We start from the raw sequence: 21,366 nt of genomic DNA on the forward strand, positions 1-21,366 counted from the left end.
AAGCACATGTTTTACACCTAGACACACACACACACACACACATGCCTCATCCCAGCACTCACTGAGTGGAGGGAGCTAGCGAGAGAGAGAGAGAGAGAGAGAGAGAGAGAGAGAGAGTAGGAGGGAGGCAAGGCAAGGCGCTCTTCAGAGAGCAGTAGTAGTAGTGGTGGTGGTGGTGGCGGCGTGGTGCGTCTGCCTGCCTGCCTCGAGGAAACATGTCAGAGCCCAGCTCCAAGAAACAGGGATTTAAAAAGTGCCGGAGTGCTACCTTCAGCATTGATGGCTTCAGCTTCACCATCGGTGAGTGTATGGGTGTGTGTGTGTGGGTAGAGGAGTGTGTTTGTGGTTGTGTAGGTAGAGATGTGTGTGTGTGTGATGTTTATTCCAAGTCTTGTGGGTGTGTGTCTCTGTGTGTATATGTGTGTATGAGTGTGTGTGTGTGTGTGTGTTTATACCAAGTCTTGTGGGTGTGTGTCTGTGTGTGTAGGTAGATAGATGTGGGTGCGTGCGCGTGCGTGTGTGAACTTGAATTTGATTACGCATGTTTCTGGCCATGTGCTTAAGCTGTTGGTACACATAAGGTGTGTACCAGTGTTTAACTGGTCAGTCAAATGAAAACTTGCATATAGTTTCAGATGATACGCTCTTATTGTGTAATGTGAATGTAGGCCTACATATTTGTATACAGTAGTTTTGTTCAGGCATTGCAGTTGTACAACTGTGGACTTGATATGCGCTTTGATATTGCGATATTATGCTATTATGAAGGATTCAAGGATTTCAGGAGATGTTAATTTTTCACTCATCACTCATTTTTTCCTGATGGGTGTTTTGCATTTCCGTTCAATAATCTATAAATTCCAGATGGTTTTTGTTCATCAGAAAAGTGAGAAAGTTAGATTTCGTTTTCCACATGGAGCTGCTTTTTTTTTTCCATTTTCTCACACCCCCACACAAACATGCTTTTACTTGAAACCCATTCTGGGGGTCCATTTTTTTTTTTTAAATGCCTTCTGACACTTAACCATATTTGCTATGATGACTGAAACCAAGAAGTTGGCTGCTGATTATTCCTCTTTCATCAGCTGATGCATTTCAGAGGTTTGCATGAGCACTAAGTGATTACATAAGGGACTCATTTTATTCTCTTTTGGTCCCCACAAAAATGACTCACACAACCACTGCTGACTTCCCCTTCAAACTAAATTATTGTCAAAATCCCCCCTACAAACCCTTAAATGCATGCATGCTCTCTCTCTCTCTCTCTCTCTCTCTCTCTCTCTCTCTCTCTCTCTCTCTCTCTCTCTCTCTCTCTCTCTCTCACTCTCTCTCTCTCTCTCTCTCTCTCTCTCTCTCTCTCTCGCTGACACGCACGCAGGCGCGCACACACAGACACACACAGACACACACACACACACACACACACACAATTTCTCACAACATTCCCCAGCGATTGGGATGGGTGTAAAAAAACACACACACTTTGCATGTGGGAAAGTGCTTGTGAGCACACACCATTGAAAAGACAATCAAGTGTAAGTGTGAGGAGAAAGGCATGGTCAGTTGTTGATGGAATGAGAAAGAAAGGAAGAAAGAAAGAAAGAAAGAAAGAAAGAAAGAAAGAAAGAAAGAAAGAAAGAAAGAAAGAAAGCACATGTGAAGGAGAAAGGCATTGCCTGTTGTTGTTAACAGTAAGAGAGAAAAAAGAAAGAAAAATAAATCCTAGGTGAAGGAGAAAGGCATGGCTTGTTATCATCGTAGAAGAGTACGGATCAACAGTAATTACATCCCTTCCAAAGGTCAAGAGGAGTTAGGGTTGGGTTGGGTTGGGTTACGCAACGACCCAATCACACGGAACAGAGGGGAGGACGGAGGTTGGGAACGGAGCTGAGAAGAAAGAAACTATATGAAGACGAGTGGGGGGAAAGAAAGAGGACAGGGAATTTAATAACTAAACTGAGCAAGAAAGAAGGAAAGAAAGAAAGAAAGAATGAAAGAAAGAAAGACATAAAGAAAGAGAGAAATAAAGAAAGATAGGAAGAAAGAAAGACAACATTTGGGGAAGTATAAGGATTTTTGGGGGGGCTTTAATGAAATCAAAGTGACAAATGACAGTCCTGTACTCCTGCCTCATGTCACCCTTCCAATCCACAGGTCACGCATGTCCACACTTGCACACACGCACATGCACACACACACACACACACACACACACACACACACACACACACAGGCCAGCACAGCCACCGACTTGATGACAGGCAGGTCTGCTCAGAACAAAGACTGAATCTCCTCTCCTAATTTTTCCTCTCCTCTTCTCTCCTCCCTCTCTCTCATCTCCTTTTCGCTCTCCTATTTGTCTGTAGGGCTTGTCATGCTTAAGCCTGTTGACTTTGTCATGTCTCTCCCCTGTGATTACCGTCTCCTTGACAACTCATAACGAGGGTGTGACATCACATCTGAGGGATCTCGGGCTCAGCGCTTACATGTGTGTTTATGTCAAGGGGTAGTACCTGTGTGCGTGTGCGTGCGCATGCATGTGTGTGTGTGTGTGAGAGAGAGAGAGATTCTCTGTGTGCATGTGTGAGAGATAGAGAGAGAGAAATAAAGAGTGCTCATATGCGTGTATGTATATACGTATGTATGTATGTATGTATGTATGTATGTATGTATGTATGTATGTATGTATGTATGTATGTATGTATGTATGTATATACGTATATGTATGTATGTATGTATGTATGTATGTATGTATGTATGTATGTATGTATGTATGTATGTATGTATGTATAACTTTATGTACCTCAGCGAGGACGTCCTACTGTATGCTCTCCTGGTGGCCCATTAGTGAGCAGGTATTGTGCCTCTTAGTCAATGGCTGGTCCTGAGGGGGCAAGGGTTGCCGGGTAGCAAGAGCTATTGCTAAGGCTAACACGGTTCCCTTGGCAGTGGAGGTGATGCACACAACTGCGGAGGTTGAGTGGGGCGTGGTGCAGTCAGGAGGAGAATAGAGGGGAGCAAGGCTCTGAATTAACACCCGCAAACCGGCCAAATGCTGGTGAAAATTCAGTTTGGCTGGTAGAAAAAGAAAAGTTACTAGCCACTTTAACCCATTAGTGAGTGTGTGTTTGGTTAGTAAGATGAACACCAACTAGCCATTTTGGCTGGTGAAGAAAAAAGTTAATTTAGAGCCCTGGAGGGGAGTAAGGAGATTCCCCCTTCTTCTTTTGATAAGTAACCCGGCTCTCGACAGAGCTGTCTAGTTCCGCTGGGGTCGTCTCATTGGTTCGACAGTCCATTAGTTTGACAGCCCATAAGTCCGACAATAAGCCATAGAGGAGCACAAGAATCCAATTGCGACATCTCATTAGTGCGACAGATGTGTGTGATGCTCAAGCTACTGGGGTACATGTGGGCACGTATTTTTAGGCAAAAAATACACACGCAAAAACATGCCTTTACTGATGGTCAGAATTGTTTTGGTTCTGGCATAGTTTTAACTTTTCAACGTAAAAGTGAATATTTACAAATTATAATGCTAAAGCAATTGTATACTGACTAGAGATGTACAAGATCCAAGATCCGGTTCCGGATCCAGCAGGATAATACGGTTTTTCATCTATCCAGCAGGATCTTAAGCAGTGGATCCGGTATCCGGCAGATACCTAAAAATCAGGATCTGGGGCATCTCTACTTTTTACGTAGCCTAGGCTTTTCAGTCAGTCTTTCACAACCCCAATCGCTGCATGGAGTGAAAGCCCTTTGGAAGCGGCTGTTGAAGGCAGTGTGGCAGTAAGCCAATGAGTCTTAAAAATAGTTTGGACCAACGGAATAAAAAGGGCCCTCTAGTGCGAGTTGGCTATGTGTTTCAACCTTTTCGTAGGATCCGGTATCCGGTTCCGGATCCGGCAGGATCTTAAGCAGTGGATCCGGTATCCGGCAGGATCCTAAAAGTCAGGATCCGGTGCATCTCTAATACTGACAGAACATGCCTTTACTGACAGTTACGGTTAGGAATTGTTTTGGTTTGGCACATTTTTAACGTGTGTGGTCGGACTAATGGAATGTCAGACTAATGACCCTGATCTCGAAAGAATTGCATCCAATTTCTCACGCAAACCAAGATCCGAAATTGCGTCCAGACTCATACGCTTTCCCTGCTGTCTAGAGCACATAGATGGCTTCTGATTGGTCTAGCTGTGTCCTTCCAAAAACATCCCTAAACTTAACCTGTCAGTAATGCAATGTTTCCGAGTTTTCAAATTGTGCCCTTCCCAAAACCATCCCTAAACCTAACCTGTCAGTAATGCAATGTTTCCAAGTTGTAAATTTGTGCCCTGATCAAAACCATCCCTCACCCTAACCTGTCACAGACAACTGCATAACCACTGTGCATGTGTGTCGAAGGGAATGCCCCATAATCTGGATGCAATTTCAGTATTTGGTTTGTAGGGACTAATGGGTCTCTTTTTTTGTAAAGACTGACTACACAGCGATCAATTGTTGTACTAATGGGGTGTCGGATTAATTGGGTGTCGGACCAATGACATGGAACCGTTCTGCATTGCTCCGCGAGAGCCAGGCTGTTTGATAAGCCCACCTCTACTGAATAATTTTAATCTCTAGGTGGGATAATGACCCCCAGCCACTCCCCTGTTTTTAGTCCTGTGCAGTAACTCTTTAAGCCACTGTCACAGTTCCTTGGCTGGAAACCCATTTTGGAGGTCCAAAAAAGGAAGGAAAAAGCAGAGGCACTCTGAGATTTGAGAAAAATATTTTAAAAACCCTTTAATTTAACATGCCAATTCTGTTCAAAAACACACGTGTTGCGGCCATATTGGCCTTCATCAGGGCATGACCCATTTTGGAGGATTTGCATGTAATATAGGTCTGTTGGACTTGTTTTATCCGGTCACGACCTGAACGTGGTGTCTGGGGTCTGCGCAGGCTGGAGAGGGGAGAGGGGAGAGGCAAGAGTTGCTGGGTGCTGTTTTTAGATGAGGGCAGCGTCTCTATCTGCCACTCCATACGTCTATACGTCAGTCAGTCAGTCCGTCGTTTGGAAACCGGTTTTGTTTTTGGAGGGTTTGTACGTGATATTGGCTAGTCGACCATATTTTGGCAGATTGCACCCTCAACCTGGTGTCTGCGGTCTGTCTGTGCAGGCAAGGGCAAGGGCAAGGATGGGAGAGAGCGAAAGAAAGAAAGAAAGAAAGAAAGAAAGAAAGAAAGAAAGAAAGAAAGAAAGAAAGAAAGAAAGAAATATTTGAGGAGGTTTAATGAGTGTGTGCCTGGGTTTGTGTGTGAGATGTCCATGGAGGGGAGGGGAGGGGTGAGGGTTGCTGGGGAAGAGGAGCAGAGGAGTTGCCTTGGCCTGGCAGCCCCAGTGGGTGTTATCTCTGTATATGTGTGTGTGTGAGTGTGTGTGTCAAGTGAGGGTGGAGGGGGTTATGACGTCACAGGGATTAGAGGAGACATCCACAGGGAGTCATTACTGCTAATGAAGTGAGCTCTCTCCTTCTCACCCTGTCCTTTGCACAGAGCCAGCATCACCATCACCCCTGCACTCACCTGAGCACACACACACGCGCACACACACACACACACACACACACACACACACATGCGTACGCACGCACGCACGCACACACAACCGTGCACACACACACACGTGCGCGCACACTCACACACACACGCACACACACACACACACACACACACACACACACACACACACACACACACACACACACACTCAGGCACATACACACACACACACACACTCACACACACACTCACACACACATGCATGCGCATATACACATGCTCTCTCTCTCTCTCTCTCGCTCTCTCGCTCTCTCTTTCTCTCTCTCACATACACATGCACACGCACGCACACACACACACACACACACACACACACACACACACACACACACACACACACACACACACACACACACACAGTGTCAGGCAAGCGGGCAGGTGGGTGCAGATCAGCAATGCCTTTCCCAGAGACCTCCCACTTACCCTCGTTCCCTAGCAAAGCCTCTCTTAACGACCTGTCACCTCCCACCTTCCTCCCTTCCACTTCCACTTTCCCCTGTTTCTATCACTTTCGCTTGTTCTTGTGTCTTTCTACCCTCTCGTTTATTTTACTTTCTGGCTGAATGGGTATCTTCAACAGTCAAAGTTCTCCTAAGGTTTGGCAAGGTATTGCAATGATCTGTCTGTCTATCTGTCTGTCTGCCTGTCTGACTGTCTGACTGTCTGCCTGCCTGTCTGTCCAGAGCCACTGACAGCTTTGGCCAGGCCCGGGACAAAGTCATCTGAAAGGGCCCCCCTGCCCAATAGATGCAGTGTAAAGAGGAACCAATCTCTCCTTGGGCACGGGACAACTGTTCCCTTTGTCCCCCCCTGTCGGCACCCCTGTGTCTGTTTGTCTGTCTGCCGGTCTGTCCGCTCGTGGTGTGTGTGTGTCATCTTCAGCAGGAGCCGAATACATATCAGGTCCTACACACAAAAAAGGTATCAAAATAGCTTTTTTTGCTTTCAACTTGCACCATAATGCGATTCCCCCTCAGATAGACAGCCACTCATTAGGGGTGTGCCGTGCGGGAGATCAATCTAGTACTTCCTTTCCTCTCCTTTTTGCTTGCGGAGTCATGCTGTGAGGCAAAATGTCATTGACGTTTTGTTCAATATCTCGCAAAAGCAAAAAATCAAAGGTCACTTTCTCCTTTACTAATGGGGGTGTTGAATGGGGAAAAGGCCCCCAAAAAGTTGGTCTGCCGAGGCTGACAGCAGCGGGGACACTTTATTGTCTTCTCCACCGAGGCGGGGCGTCAGCGAATCTCAGGGCGAAAAAGGAGAGGACTGGAGGGACTAGATTGAAATGGACCCATAGACACACAGTGGCAAATTTGGTATCAAACCTCTTTTTTATGTCTGTAAGACTGTCGTCGGCAACCGTTCTCTGAAACAGAATATACGAGCCATACTCAAGCTGAACAATTATATCAGGTTTCATGGAAATGGACGGCACACTGTAATTGGATGCCATCAGCACAGTAATGAAAGCTAATGCCATGTTTCCTAATGTGCAGCAGCATGTACGCGCCTGCCTACATCACCTTTTATCCTGCAATAATTACCCACCCAGCGAATCGAAATGGACAACAGAGACGGTTAGTGACGGGAGGTTATGTTGCCCTGGCAGCTGTGAATGGATATGAGAGTTTAGTCAGTCCTAATCAGCCCCATTGTTCTTCTTCTGTAGGAGATGGGTGAGACAAATAGATGGGATAGGGAAACGACCCAGGCCATGACCCAGGCCATATTTGAACCTGGGTCATGGGGAACTTACCCCACCCACTTATTATAGACCCAGTTGGAACCTCTGACCCGCCCATGAAACTGCATGTTTTCCCCTCTGAATGCTCCTCCCGCTGGCCAATGCCCAATGATACCCGCAGGGGGGGGAGCTATGGGGGAGGGCCCCAGCAATGTCTTGCCCCGGGATCCTGTGTGCAATTCTTCCGCCTCTGGATCACCAGCATCAGCATGGGATGGAACCATTCCTTTTTCATACACGTATGTGTGCATAGACACAAGAGGATGAAGTTTGTTTACATTATATAATGCCATTAGTGAGCTGGACTTGCACGAGGTGTGTGGTATGAAGAACACACACAAACAGCTCGAACGGCATTCAGGGGATGAATGATGGTTTAGCTCTTTTGTTACACCGTCCTCTTCACACCTTTCAAATGCCTGTGCTGCATAAAAGGCCGGCTACCGTAGATGTGGGGCTTTTGTTGTTGTGTGGCTGTCGGAGGCTGCGACCTTGGCAGACAGCTCGGAGCCTCTTGCTTTGCCTGCCATTCAGCGCGGTCAGGACAAAATGTGAAAGCAAGCGCGCCTCTGCCCCAGCCCTGGCCTCCTCTGCTCTCAGCTCTTACGCCCACTCTATGCCTACACCTACACATACGCACATGACATGTGATGTACTCATGCAACCACACACACACACTTATGCATGCACGTGCACACGCACACGCACACACACACACACACACACACACACACACACACACACACACACACACACACACACACACACACACACACACACACACACACACACACACACACACGTCAGCCTAGACCTAGTACACACATGCATATATGTGCACATGCGCACACACACACTCACACACATACACATATGTCTCTGTATACACCTAGTACACACACACACACAGACACACACACACACACACACACACACACACACACACACACACACACACACACACACACACACACACACACACACACACACACACACACACACACACAGACACACAGACACACAGACATGCACACGCACACACACGCACAAACATTCACATGCACACATGTCTCAGTATACACCTAACACGCACATTCACTATCTGCACACACACACACACACACACACACACACACACACACACACACACACACACACACACACACACACACACACACATGCACACACCTCCTCCATACTGACCTTCAGCCGCTGTACCTTTTACACAAAGATCAGCGCTGACGCTCGCCTCTTCCCACTCATGGGATAAGAGAATGGGAGGTTGAAGAAGTGAGGAGGGAGAAAAAAAGAATGAAGGGTAGAATAAAAGAAATGATGAGCACAAGAACTCAGTATTGAGCCACTCCTAATTGATACCTCCCAGGTCCTTATACTTGGTTCTTGTAATTCCACTCCTCAAGGGCAGTTCCTTAGACTTGGTTCTTGTAATTCTGCTTCTGAAGGCTAGTTTAATTGGAGCACTGACATTTCACACACAAAACAATGGGAACGTGTTCTCTGAGTGTTTGAATGCCATTCACCATATTCCAGTTGGCTTTTTCCTTCAACTGCGTTTGAGTTTGAGTGACAACGAATCAAATAATACATGCGTATGCATATTCAACAGGCAGTCAGTTGTCATTTTCCCTCCCTTTCAAATCCTTACAACGCGTTTGAGAAGAATGCACGATAATTGTGTGCACTGATTAGCAAAAAGTGTGAAGGCTGGGAATTAGTGTGAGCTTTGGCAACCTTGAGGTAGTTGTTCATTATCAATGTTCAGCTTAGGAACAGAGTTGTATATATTAAAAGTAGAAGTAGAGGTACTCTCACTGATGTAATTACAAGACTAGTAGTATGACGTTCCATAGCAGCAGATATGTAATATTACATTACATACATTATTACATTACATTGCATTTGGCAGACGCTTTATAACCAAAATGACTTTCAAAAGAGGACATAATCATAGCCAACATCGCTAGCAGATACAAAGAGCACAGGCGATAATCAGAACAACAAGTGCAGATGCAAAGAAGAGTTAGTTCGTTTTTTTTTGTAAAGTAGAGTACACACAGTTCAAACATTAGTCTAATAGATAGTCACGAAAGAGGAGAGTCTTAACTTGCTTCTTGAAGGCTGCAAGAGATGTGCTAAGTCTTGCTCCCTCAGGGAGGGGTAGTGTAGTGTAGTTGTACTATTGGTGTTATACTATTGATGTTATAGGTACATTTGTAACAGTTCTTCTACTTCTACATTACACAACTTGGAAATGGAATAGTGTCCTATATGTATGTATAACTTTTTGTCCGTCAAGATCTTAAAAAATTGTCCTTGAAGATGGAGATGATATGAGCAAGAATGAGTAATGGAAGGTGCAAAGGTGCAAAGCTAATCCCATTGAATATTAGGATCACACTGGACACAACAAAATCATATAAACGTTTCTACTGCAAGGACCAGCGTGTGTACCATTTCCCTTCCCATCTTCAAGCTTTATTGAGCTTGGAAGGGCCAATGCCATAACTACAGTATGTCGAGGGCAGAAATTCTGAAACCCTACATGGACGTCCTTTATACATAGTTGAAGAAGGGTCATGGATAAAGTGGATGGACCCAAATATGATAGTGGTAAATATTCATGAAAAGGTTTAGAACATTTAGAATATTTTAGGAAAAGTTTCTGGGTTTTTTTTCAAATTGTGCACACTTACTGTATTGTATTCCATAATGACATGTAGTCATAGTGCAAACACATCACACTGCATGAATAGGGAATTGCAATGGTAATGGCACAGCTCGGCTCGACGTTGTGTTAATAAAGACCTTGAGGCTTTTGTGCTTCCCTGGGTGATGTATCGGTGGCCAATGAGACTCACGGCCGTGTTTCGCTCAAGCACACATCTTTTCATGCAAATAAAAGTAACGCTACTGTAAAACTCCCATCATCCACTTCAGGGTCACCGTGCCAGCTGCAGTGCCTACCCATGCACTTAATGGCTAATTGTCAGGCAGAACTATGGTCTGTCAGAGGACGTGCTCAACTTCTTGGAAAAAATGAATGACTTTGGTGCGCAAAAAAATGTATCAACTTAAAGGAGAAAAATCCGCAGTTTGCTTGTGGACATGGTGGTAATTTATAAATAAGTAATGAGACGTCTTGTGAGTGCGGATTTTTCTTCTTTAGGCAGAACTAGGCACATTACTTGAACATAAATTTTCCTTGTGATCATTTTGAAATAAAAAAGGGCACATCAGATCAAGCCCATTACAACACGTTGGATATGGTGACTGACCCACAATTGCACACAGTAAGTTATGCTTTGTACTAGGGGTCGACCGATACAGGTTTTTTAATGGCCGATGCGATACCGATATTTTTTCCATCACCCTTGGCCGATACCCGATTTCCGATACCCCGATGCCGATATTGTTAAAAAGTGTTAAAAATGACAAAAATCAGTACTGTATCATTTAAAAAAAAAAAAAATCCTATCCCATCACCTTTTCATCACACCATAACATGAATAACAGGAAAATAACTGTCATGTACAAAGCACACTGAGCAACTAGTTTTTCAACTTTTTCATTATAGCCTCCTAAAAAGTACATAAGGCATTAAAAATTCAAAGGACTGTGGCTTGACAGTGGTACAATAGCATAGAGCTTGCCTGTAAATTTGAAAAATGTTGGGGATGACCCCAAGATTATTATGGGTTTAAATAATGCCTATTTTTTCACCTGTATAGGTGTACTTGATTTATGGCCTTTCACAAAACAAATCAAATCAACTAACAAACAAAAGCCCAGAATAACAAACCAAATAAATGCAAACAAAACACATAGACAAGTAAAACATATTCTTATTATCATATTATAAAATACATTGCAAAGAATCCCACCAGCAAAAACACCCCTGTTCAAAATGGTTTGGTCCGTCAAACGGCGGACACCCCTCTATTTTACACAGATTGGAACATTCACTTGTTGCTGAACAAGGAAGTGGCAGCATGCCGGTGACCTGGTCAGTTAAATGTTACAGAACTGTTTTACACAGTATTTCTAACCAAATAAACTTCTATGAATTGAAATAGGCAGTTTGCAAGTGATGTTTGTTACTCATTGGAGATCGCTAAACAGATGGAAGTTGATAAATGAATGACGCTACGAAATGCGCGTTTTGAATCGCGGTGGAAATGTACACTGAAACATGCTGGAAGGCACTCGTTACAACGCTACACTAGGTAAGGGTTATGGCAACTGGGGGTGATAAATGACCGAACAATGAACCAGGGAAATAAAAACAGTAGGCTAGTTAACCAACGCTGGTTGGTTAAATGCTACAGAAATGGTTTACAATATTTTAATTTAGTCAGTTTGCAAGTGGTGTTTGCTACCTATTAGATGTCGCTAAAACAGATTGAAGTTGATGAATGAATGACGGTATGAAATGCGCATTTTGAAAGGCTGTGGAAATTAGACACTGAAACATATGCCGGTAGACAGTTACAACGGTAGGTAAAAGATGGCAAATGGTGGTGATTATTGACTGGACAATGAACCAGGGAATTAAAATCAGTACAGAAAATGGATGGAGCTGAAACATTCTCCCTTTAGGCCTATTACATGCACATGCCATGTCATTCAGTGTCCACATTAAAATATTATGCGTCTGAAAGTCTAAAACTTTGTGGCAGCCTGCAAGGCTGTTTACTGTACTCAACGAGAGGTGGAGGGGTGACGCAGCAGCGTGCATTGCGGTTCTGCCAGCAACACAGAGCTGCCCGTCTGTAGTCAAAATCTCGGGGTGGGCGTATCGGCCAAAACCGCCTGCGTATCGGCCGATACCGATACACTTAATAAACGCAAATATCGGCCCGATATATCGGCCGGCCGATATATCGGTCGATCCTTACTTTGTACTGTGTAGCCTGCGTATACTGGTATTGACAATAACGCTGACTTTGACTTTGAATTACTATGTATACACTTGGCTATGTTTATGTGAAATAGGGCCAGCAGAGGTAGAAAAATACCATTTCAAATCTTTTTTTTTACTAATTGTTTGGATCTTTTAAATGCATAAATCAAAGTTTTTTGTGAGAGCCCGCACACCTCGAATGTTTCTTTTTCAGCAGGTGCAGCTTTTCAAGGTACTTCAGTCTTCAGTTCACACAAGGAAGAGCGCGACACTGCTTCTTCACAATTCACCACTTTTTTCTTTTTTATTTGACTGATGAAGGTCTAGTGCCGAAACGTCAGCACCAAAGAAAAAAAGAAAAAAGTGGTGAACTGTGAAGAAGCAGTGTCGCGCTCTTCCTTGTGTGAACTGAAAATTGCATAAATCAACCACAAATCTGCATCAGGGTCACTTGACATCACTGTATAAGGGTTTGAAGCCTCTTTTTTTCTTAATACCAATCTTCATAATTTATGATGCTCCCAGTTGGACTGAGGAAAATTCTGCGACCCTTGGGCACACTATGCCTGACTCACGTCACTTCTCTCTCTCTCTCTCTCTCTCTCTCTCTCTCTCTCTCTCTCTCTCTCTCTCTCTCTCCGTCTTCAGTGGCCAATGAGACTGGGCAGGGAGGAAGCAGTCCCAGGCCCCACCACAGCCGATTTGCACGTAAGTATCTGTATCCATGGTCAACATTAATGGCTTTAAAAATTGCATGTCTTAGAGTTGTATTTATGTCCTGTGCACTTAACAATACAGCATGGATCAGGAAATTATAAAGGGAGGAAAACAATATCGTAAACGCTAGAGTGGATCTGGTTTCAAGGAGAGTGGGACAGTGCTTTTTTACTGTGTGGACTAGATGGCAGCAGCACACTGTTAGTCTCAAGGCATATCCCAGTAGGGTATCTACGGTGTGTGTGTGTGTGTGTGTGTGTGTGTGTGTGTGTGTGTGTGTGTGTGTGTGTGTGTGTGTGTGTGTGTGTGTGTGTGTGTGTGTGTGTGTGTGTGTGTGTGTGTGTGTGTGTGTGCAGCCTGCTCTCCAAAAATTCCGTGCTCCTGGACACGGATGTTAAGGACACGAAATCCGTGTCCAGGAGCACGGATTTTGCCAAAATTCCGTGCTCCTGGACACGGAATTGTTTTCCGTGCTCCTGGACACGGAATTGTTTTCCGTGATGGGCACACGGAAGTGCTTTCTGTAGACTATTACCACAGCACTGTGTTAACTCTATCATTAGAAAATACATACCAAATGCCAATAATAAACAAAATAATGCCATAGCAATTTAAGTTGTGCCCTGACCAAAACATTCCCTAACCTTAACCTGTCATTAAAGACATATTTTTGAGAAATACCTTTTCCAGTTGGTTGCTAGGCTATCAAAATCATATAATGAATGAAAGAAAACTAGCTGTGCCCAGACCAAAACAATCCCTAACCCTAACCTGTCAGTAAGAAAAAAAATGTTTTTTGAGACAAAATATTTGAAATAAGAAAAATCTTGAGAAAACACAAGACTGTGGAAATAGCCTATAGAAAGCACTTCAAACAATTCCGTGTCCAGGAGCACGGAAACAATTCCGTGTCCAGGAGCACGGAATTTTGGCAAAATTCGTGCCCCTGGACACAGATTTTGTGTCCTTAAGATCCGTGTCCAGGAGCACGGAATTTTTGGAGATCATGTTGCAGCGCGCGCGCGCGCGCGCGTGTGTGTGTGTGTGTGTGTGTGTGTGTGTGTGTGTGTGTGTGTGTGTGTGTGTGTGTGTGTGTGTGTCTGTCTGTCTGTCTGTCTGTCTGTCTGTCTGTCTGTCTGTCTGTCTGTCTGTCTGTCTGTCTGTGTGTGTATGTGTGTGTACATGTCTATGTGTGTGCTGGAGTGATTGAGTGAGTCAGTGAGTACATTTGTGTGTGATTGTGGACACGTGTGAGTATTCAGTCATGTCCACACATCAACACAGATAGCTATAGTATGATATTGATGCTGCTGTCATGTTGTTTGTCATTAGTACTATACCCTGTGCTCAGTTAACACAAGATGCCATATCCAGTGATATCACATGGACCTCCCATCAGCCCTGCCACAATACACTACACTACAGCACAATACAATACAAAAGAATACACCATTATCGTGGGTCAACAGGCATTGTGAAGTGATCTCAGGTTGGCTATGAGCTTGTCACATTTTACTGTTTCCAGGCCCAGGGAGGATACTCAGGCTTGTCCCCACAAGCTGCTGTGTGCCATGGGGCTACAGTACCACTTGTGACTGAGGGAAACAGACAGCAGGGGGCGACAGAGACTCACTGCTGTCAGAGCCGTATGTAAAGAGAGTCTGGCCAACTCGAATCATGGACTCCATTTTCGCTCCCCACGGCGAGGATTCTACAGTGTAACCCTATGGGCAGCATACCGTCAAAATCGCAGGATTTAAAATACAAATAAGGCTCCATAGACCATCAAACTTGGGTTGTAGTATTATCAAGATCCCAACATATGAAAACAAACGTTAACAAGTTCGTTCGTATTGAAAGGGTTTGCTTAAAAGAGGGTTTTGTCAGCATAGTTTTGATGTGCTCAGCAGTGCATTCAAGCGTTACTTCCGTGTTGTTGTTGCCCAGGCAGGGTAGATATTAGATATAAGTAGATATTTAAGTAATGTACAGAAATAATATTCACAACAATGGTCAAGTTCATGTACAGGGACCCTGGTGATACTTGTGCCAAAGTTTCACGTTGTGTCGAGATTTAGTAGTTTAAAAACACTGTTGGGAAAGTTACTCAAAAACTGTAATGCACTACTTATTACATGTTACTGTCATTTAAAAGTAATGCCTTACATTACAACATTACTTTTTTTTTAAAGTAAGCCATTACACTACTTTTGCATTACTTTTAGTTACTTTAGCCAAAATTACTGGAAATAAGGTTTTGGCAATCTACACTGCAAATCTATGAGGTGGCATGACTTTCACCTGCCATCCACAAGTCGTTTTGGAAGCCTGCAGACTGAAAACCAACATTTTCAGGAATTGCGTCTTACCCACATACAATAAGGCCTAAGAAAAATAAAAGTTTGGTTCCGGTTGGCTGTCAGGTTTGGTCATCGTCCGGTCGGATTTTTTTTTTTTATTTCCAATTTTTTTTTCAATTTCTTTTTTTTATGTCCGAGCCCCCAACCCTCCACATGCGCCAGATTTTGTCATAAACGTTGTTGAACAATGCCAAGGACGATAGTGGAGGCTTGGATAGTTGAGGATAGTTGAGGCTTGATAAGTACAGCTGAAGCTACAATGAAATATAATAAGCATTAATGAGCCAAGAGGCCTATAATATTTTATTTCAAATTGATTTATTTCAATTTTAGTGATGTTTAGTTGAACAAAAGTGAGGGGGGTGCAACGTACTCATCCCCCCCGTCGGATAGCCTACCCTGCCGTGTCCCTGTCTCGTGCGAATGGGATGCATCCCCTCCTCTCCTGACTAATTTGGTGGTGCTATGGCACCTCTTAAAATCGTCAAATTGTTTGTAGGCTACTGTTTTTCGACGTGGAAAGCGGTTTGGGTTTCAAGTACAGTGTGCATTTAACTTCATGTTCTTGGCGTCCTTATTTTCAATGGAGTCAAAGTAATGGGCATATACCCATCTTGAAAACGAGCAAGCTGGATCTTCTGGATCGGTCATCCTTTGTCAGCCTGCCATTTCGAGAGACGAAGCGTGAAAGAGGAAGCAATGTTCTGCGTGAAACTTTAACATCTCTGCGTGGACGTAGGCTATCGTAGGCAATAGATAATCTTGCGGTGATCCGCGAACATTGTGTAAAGAAAACAAAATACCCACACAAAATTTAGGTGAAAAAAATGCGTTGTAATGTGCAAATTGCTTGCATTGTAACGAGGACATATTACCGATTTTTCCCCCTGTAATCAGTTACATTACTGCGTTACTCAAAAAGGTAATGCATTACAGTAATTAGTTACTTTTGTAACGAGTTACTCCCAACACTGTTTAAAAATAACAATGTGCTCAGCCGTGCATAAACGCGATTGCAGACAGTAGAACTGTAGGATGAGTCTGGATGCTCGTAGGATGAGACTGGACGTGAGTTTCAATCGCAGGGGGAAAGGACCTTATTAGCGCGACAGAAATAATAACTTGGTGGGCAAAGTTATGTTTTCACAGTATAGCATACTTACAGCTGGCAATTAAGATTTGACAAGGTAATTTCAAGTTATGACAGAAACCTAACTTCACTCGTTTTCAAAGTGCGGACAGGAGTTTTTGAGAGCATGCCATCATCATGACTATTTCTTTCAAAAGTAATTGTTAACAAAAGTCGAAGGGGGAAAAAAACATTTACCTCACACAACACGGAGAAATCTCCTGCTTTCCGGTTATTAATTCTGACCTTTACATTCCATAAAAGGGAGTTTATATCCGTGTATGTCCCAAATCCTCCGTTTCTGTCACGAGTTAAACGATGCTGTTTTTTTCTCCTGACCCGGCCCTGCACTACAGCCATATGCACAACAGTTTGTCATAATAATAATGTAATAATATAGTGAAGCGTTATTTTTTATATCTGATAATGCTCATTAATGGGAGCGTGGGGAACGAAAATGGTGTCCATAAAACATGTGACCAGCCCAGAACCAATCAAAATAGCGGGATAGCTGGAACGTTCGAACCCATAGTTGGCCAGACTCTTTATATACGGCTCTGACTGCTGTCAGCCCCGGTGGCCCCTAAGCCAACCGCCTGGTCCTCCTCACAAACATGAAAACATTAAGGAAATATGCATGACTTGTTTTTTTTTTATTTCTGTAACAAACTGTAGTGAACACGACTCATGTGTATCATACTGTAGAAGGACATGCTGTTTTTGTAATTATACTGCAAACCTCTATGGGAAGTAAGATAAATCTACAAAAAGTGTTGAAATACAGTAGTTCTAAAGAACTGAGTAAACACATTCATGAGCGTATACTGGAGATTCTAAGCTATTGTGAATAGGGGGAGGGGGGCACTATGGTGCATATGTGCCAGTTCCTTATAAGTTTTAAAAGCCCATGAAAGCCATATCAAATGAAATGTTTTTTTATACAAATAATTCAAGGCCTCCTCTGAGTAAAGAAGTCATACCAAAATCAAATTATCTTTTATAATGGGGGTCACTGCCCACTTTTCAAAGTTCTTGCAAGGACGTCCTCACCTCCTCTGAGTAAAAAAAAGTGTTTATCTATTTTCCGCGGCAGGCTCCAAGTCCCAGAATGCGCTGTGGAACGCCATCACGGCCGGCATTGGCATCAAGGACAAGGACAAGCGTGGCATCCTCATTGACCCGCGCAGCCCCGAGGAGATACTGGCGGATGAGCTGCCCATCGTCGACTCGCCAGACGCCATGGAGAAGACTGCTATCAGGTACCCTCTCTCTTTTAAAAAAATTAAATAATTTTTTTAGGGGGCTTTTATTTGATAGGACAGTCTGAGATGGTGACAGGAAGCGAGTGGGACAGAGAGACGGGGTGGGATCGGGAAATGACCCTGGCCGGACTCGAAATGGGGTCCCCGTGGGCATGCAAGCCCAAATGTGGGGGGCTTAGCGCGCTGCGCCACAGCACCCCCCAGGTCCCCTCTCTCACTTTCACTTCCTACTTGGCTTGCTTGGTACTTTCACTTCCTTCGAATACAGGCCTCTGGCGTACTAGGGTTATTCCATCACTGTGCGTGAATGTGTGTGTGTGTGTGTGTGTGTTGTGTGTGTGTGTTGTGTGTGTGTGTTGTGTATGTGTGTGTGTTTTGTGTCGTGTGTTGTGGGTTTTTTTCCCCTCATTTTACTTGTTTGTGTTTTTACTTTCAACTCCTGTTGGAGATGGAGTGTTAGCAGCTATTGGCCTTAAAGCATGTTAACTTTCATCTCTGTTACTCAATATTGAGTAAGACGGAGCAGAAACTGTCTCTTATAGAGAACTGTTGTATTTCTGTTCCTCCAAACTTATTTTGTGTGATTGTATTCGATTACGTATTTTTCACTCAGACAAAACACTCAGTATTGCTTTGAGAGTTGCCCAACCGGAATTCACACAGTAGAAAAGGTAGAGAAAGAGAATGTAGAGAAAGATTTTCTTTAATTATTTCACTGATATTTTTATTGGGCTCCTCCTACTCATATCCAAGCTGTAATTGACCACAATTGACAATAGAGAAGTCTACATTTGAGGGAAATGCTGGGCTATGCAGAGCATTTGTCATAATAGACAAAGTACTCCTTACTGTGCTTGGTTCTGTTCTACTTGTGGTTGTATGGAATGGTGATTGGGGCAAACGCAGATACAGTGCTGGACCAGTAATCTGGCATACAGGGCATTTTCCCGGTGGGCCAACAGTTAGAGACCAGCCCACAGTTGAGATGGGGTGGCCCATTGGTGCGCCCTTAATGGGTCTTCCCTATACCATGGACTGAGCCCATCGTAATTGTGGTATGGGGGTGGGGGTGATGGACTGGTCTATGCCAAAAATGTTGGGGCCGGATTGTGGTCCCAGTCCAGTCCTGAGCAGATAATACACCTCACAACAGAAACAACACACAACAGAAACAAAATGTACAATGCCTCTTATCTGTCATGAAGAGGGATTAAAATGGTGACTTTTGAAACGACATGCTGGTATGCTAGCTTGCCTATATGTGGTTCAGGATTTGTCGAATTTTGTTCTTGAGTCTGTGAACTCTGGGTGACTTGCCTTTTTGCCCCGGTTTTCAAAAAGCTACAGTATTTTAGCTTAACGGACAAGTTGTCCCCCCTATATACGTCACTGCACGATAGCGAGCTGAACAAGGATTAGAGCATGTGTGCGTGTGTGTGTGCGTGTGTGTGCGTGTGCGTGCGTGCGTGCGTGCGTGCGTGCGTGCGTGCGTGCGTGCGAAAGAGAGAGAGAGAGAGAAAAAAAAAAGAGAAAGAGAGAGTGTGAGACTGCATGCATGAGTGTGTGTGTGTGTGTGTGTGTGTGTGTGTGTGTGTGTGTGTGTGTGTGTGTGTGTGTGTGTGTGTGTGTGTGTGCGTGGATTCATGTGTGCGTGGGTATGTGGATGCATGTGTGCGGCCTGCGTGTATGTGTTTGATCCTCTACATGTCAGGGTAAAACTCTAGAGGTGCCGCATAATTGAAGCTTATTGATCTGCTGTGTTGTAGATGGATTCATGTTCAAAGCTCAGCTCAGCCTGGGCTCACAGCTCAAGTGCATTGGTCTTCAATCTAATGTCCTGCAGATACAGTACGTGTGAGACTGCGTGCATGTGCGTGTGTGCGTGCGTGCGTGCATGCGTGTGTGGACACGTCAATGAGAGAGACAGACAGATAGAGAGAGAGAGAGAGAGAGAGTATTATTTCGACTTGGTAACTAGAAAAGTATAATGAAACATAGGATGTCAGCTATAGGGGTCTTGGACTGTAAATGCAACACCTGGAGCTCAATCAAGCAGAAGCCCTTTTATCTCATATATAGATTTATGTCCTGCTGTGCCGTCTTCTTGTTGCACACTCAACCCAAACACAATTTTAAAAAATCAATGGTGATGAAAGACATTAGAAATACGTTGAGGACTAACTGTAGTTCCACAACTGAGGGTACGTATTTTATAGGAATTTGCCGCTCATACAGATGCGCGACCCTTAAAGCAAATTATCCAAACCAATAGCACAAAAACGGCTTTGCACTCAGTTTGCAATTGTCCAACCAAATAAAACAGTCCAGGGCCTGCAGATGGAAACAGGGACTGCAGATGGAAATTAGCTTGTAAGCTATAATCTGGTGCAGGTCAACTTTTTACTTCTTGTAACTAATGTACTGTACTTTGCACATGGTCCCTGTTAAATAAACCAAATAAACTAAACTAAACAATTCATAACATACTTACGGTAGCAAAATGTAACAAAAACAATCCATTGCACAACACTCATTTTGCATAACTGAGAACGCAACTCATTGCTTTACTCACAATTTCCAAATGATGAACACACTCCTAGACTTCTATAACCTTAAAATGGCGTGCTTTTGAAAAAGAGAAACCAAGAGGCAAAGTGTGTTTTTAATTTTTACTATCTGTGTCTAGTTGCTGCACTGTGTGCAAGTAATGTGACGGTACAAAAGCAGCTCATTTTCCAACTGTGTGTAGAGCTAAGCAAACTGTGTTGGGTTTCCCAATGCATCTACACAGTTCATCTGATTTGGTGTGAAGTTCTTGCATTCATGTAAAGAGTTCATGTGACCATCTTAACTGTTAAAAGGGACACTGTGCAGGAAATGGTCAAAAAAGGTATTGCAACTATGCAGCTCATTGAAACTAGGCTCCCTATTGCCAATTTTGATATTTACATAAAAGTTTACTAAGTAATAAACAAATATTTTCTAGTATGGTCCGAGTACAATCATTTTTGCAGCTAAAAATGGCTATTTTTGGAAATTCAAAATGGCGGACCATGGAGAAGATCCCTCTTTTCATGTATGAAAAGTGCAATTTTTTTCAGTCATAATGAATACTTAGAATTTGATGGTGGTGGCAAGTATTCATGAAAAAGGTAACATTAGTGAATGGGCAACATGCATTCTGGAAATAAACAACTAAAAATCTCACACAGTGTCCCTTTAAGAAACTACCCCTCTCATAAATTAGTTGTTACCAGAATGGCAATGACAGTCATACTGTATTACTAAAGGCCCTGCACTGTCATACTGGTGTTGTAGTACTATGGTGGTGAAGTTTTTTCAGTGAGTATTACAACATCCCAGTGGGGGGGACAGGTTATGTTACGAAAAATAGGTTTTAGTGAACCGAAAAAGACCTGTAATGTATGTGTAATGTAATAATACTCTCTGCTGCATCTGCTTGCAGTTAGGTTACGTTACATTACACATAGTAGATGCTATTATACAAAGCCATGTACGGTTACAATATATTAGGTACAGGGTAATGTCTCTGGAGGCAAACAGTATTCAGATGCTGCAGGCAATCTGACATCGCCTTTGGACTTATGAATGTCTTGTGAATA

At 43.6% G+C, this 21,366-nt stretch overlaps 1 protein-coding gene across 1 annotated transcript in view; it reads left to right on the forward strand.

Moving 5' to 3' along the window:
• The first annotated feature begins 215 nt into the window (after window positions 1-215).
• Window positions 216-21,366, forward strand: part of pde1ca (phosphodiesterase 1C, calmodulin-dependent a) — a 207,969-nt gene continuing 186,818 nt past the window's right edge. The window contains exons 1-3 of the mRNA XM_063206981.1: window positions 216-300; window positions 12,924-12,983; window positions 17,575-17,740. Coding sequence (XP_063063051.1) covers window positions 216-300; window positions 12,924-12,983; window positions 17,575-17,740 — 311 coding nt within the window. The remainder of the gene's footprint in view (window positions 301-12,923; window positions 12,984-17,574; window positions 17,741-21,366) is intronic.

This window comes from Engraulis encrasicolus, chromosome 9, assembly GCF_034702125.1.
Source record: "Engraulis encrasicolus isolate BLACKSEA-1 chromosome 9, IST_EnEncr_1.0, whole genome shotgun sequence".
Taxonomy (NCBI): Eukaryota; Metazoa; Chordata; class Actinopteri; order Clupeiformes; family Engraulidae; genus Engraulis; species Engraulis encrasicolus.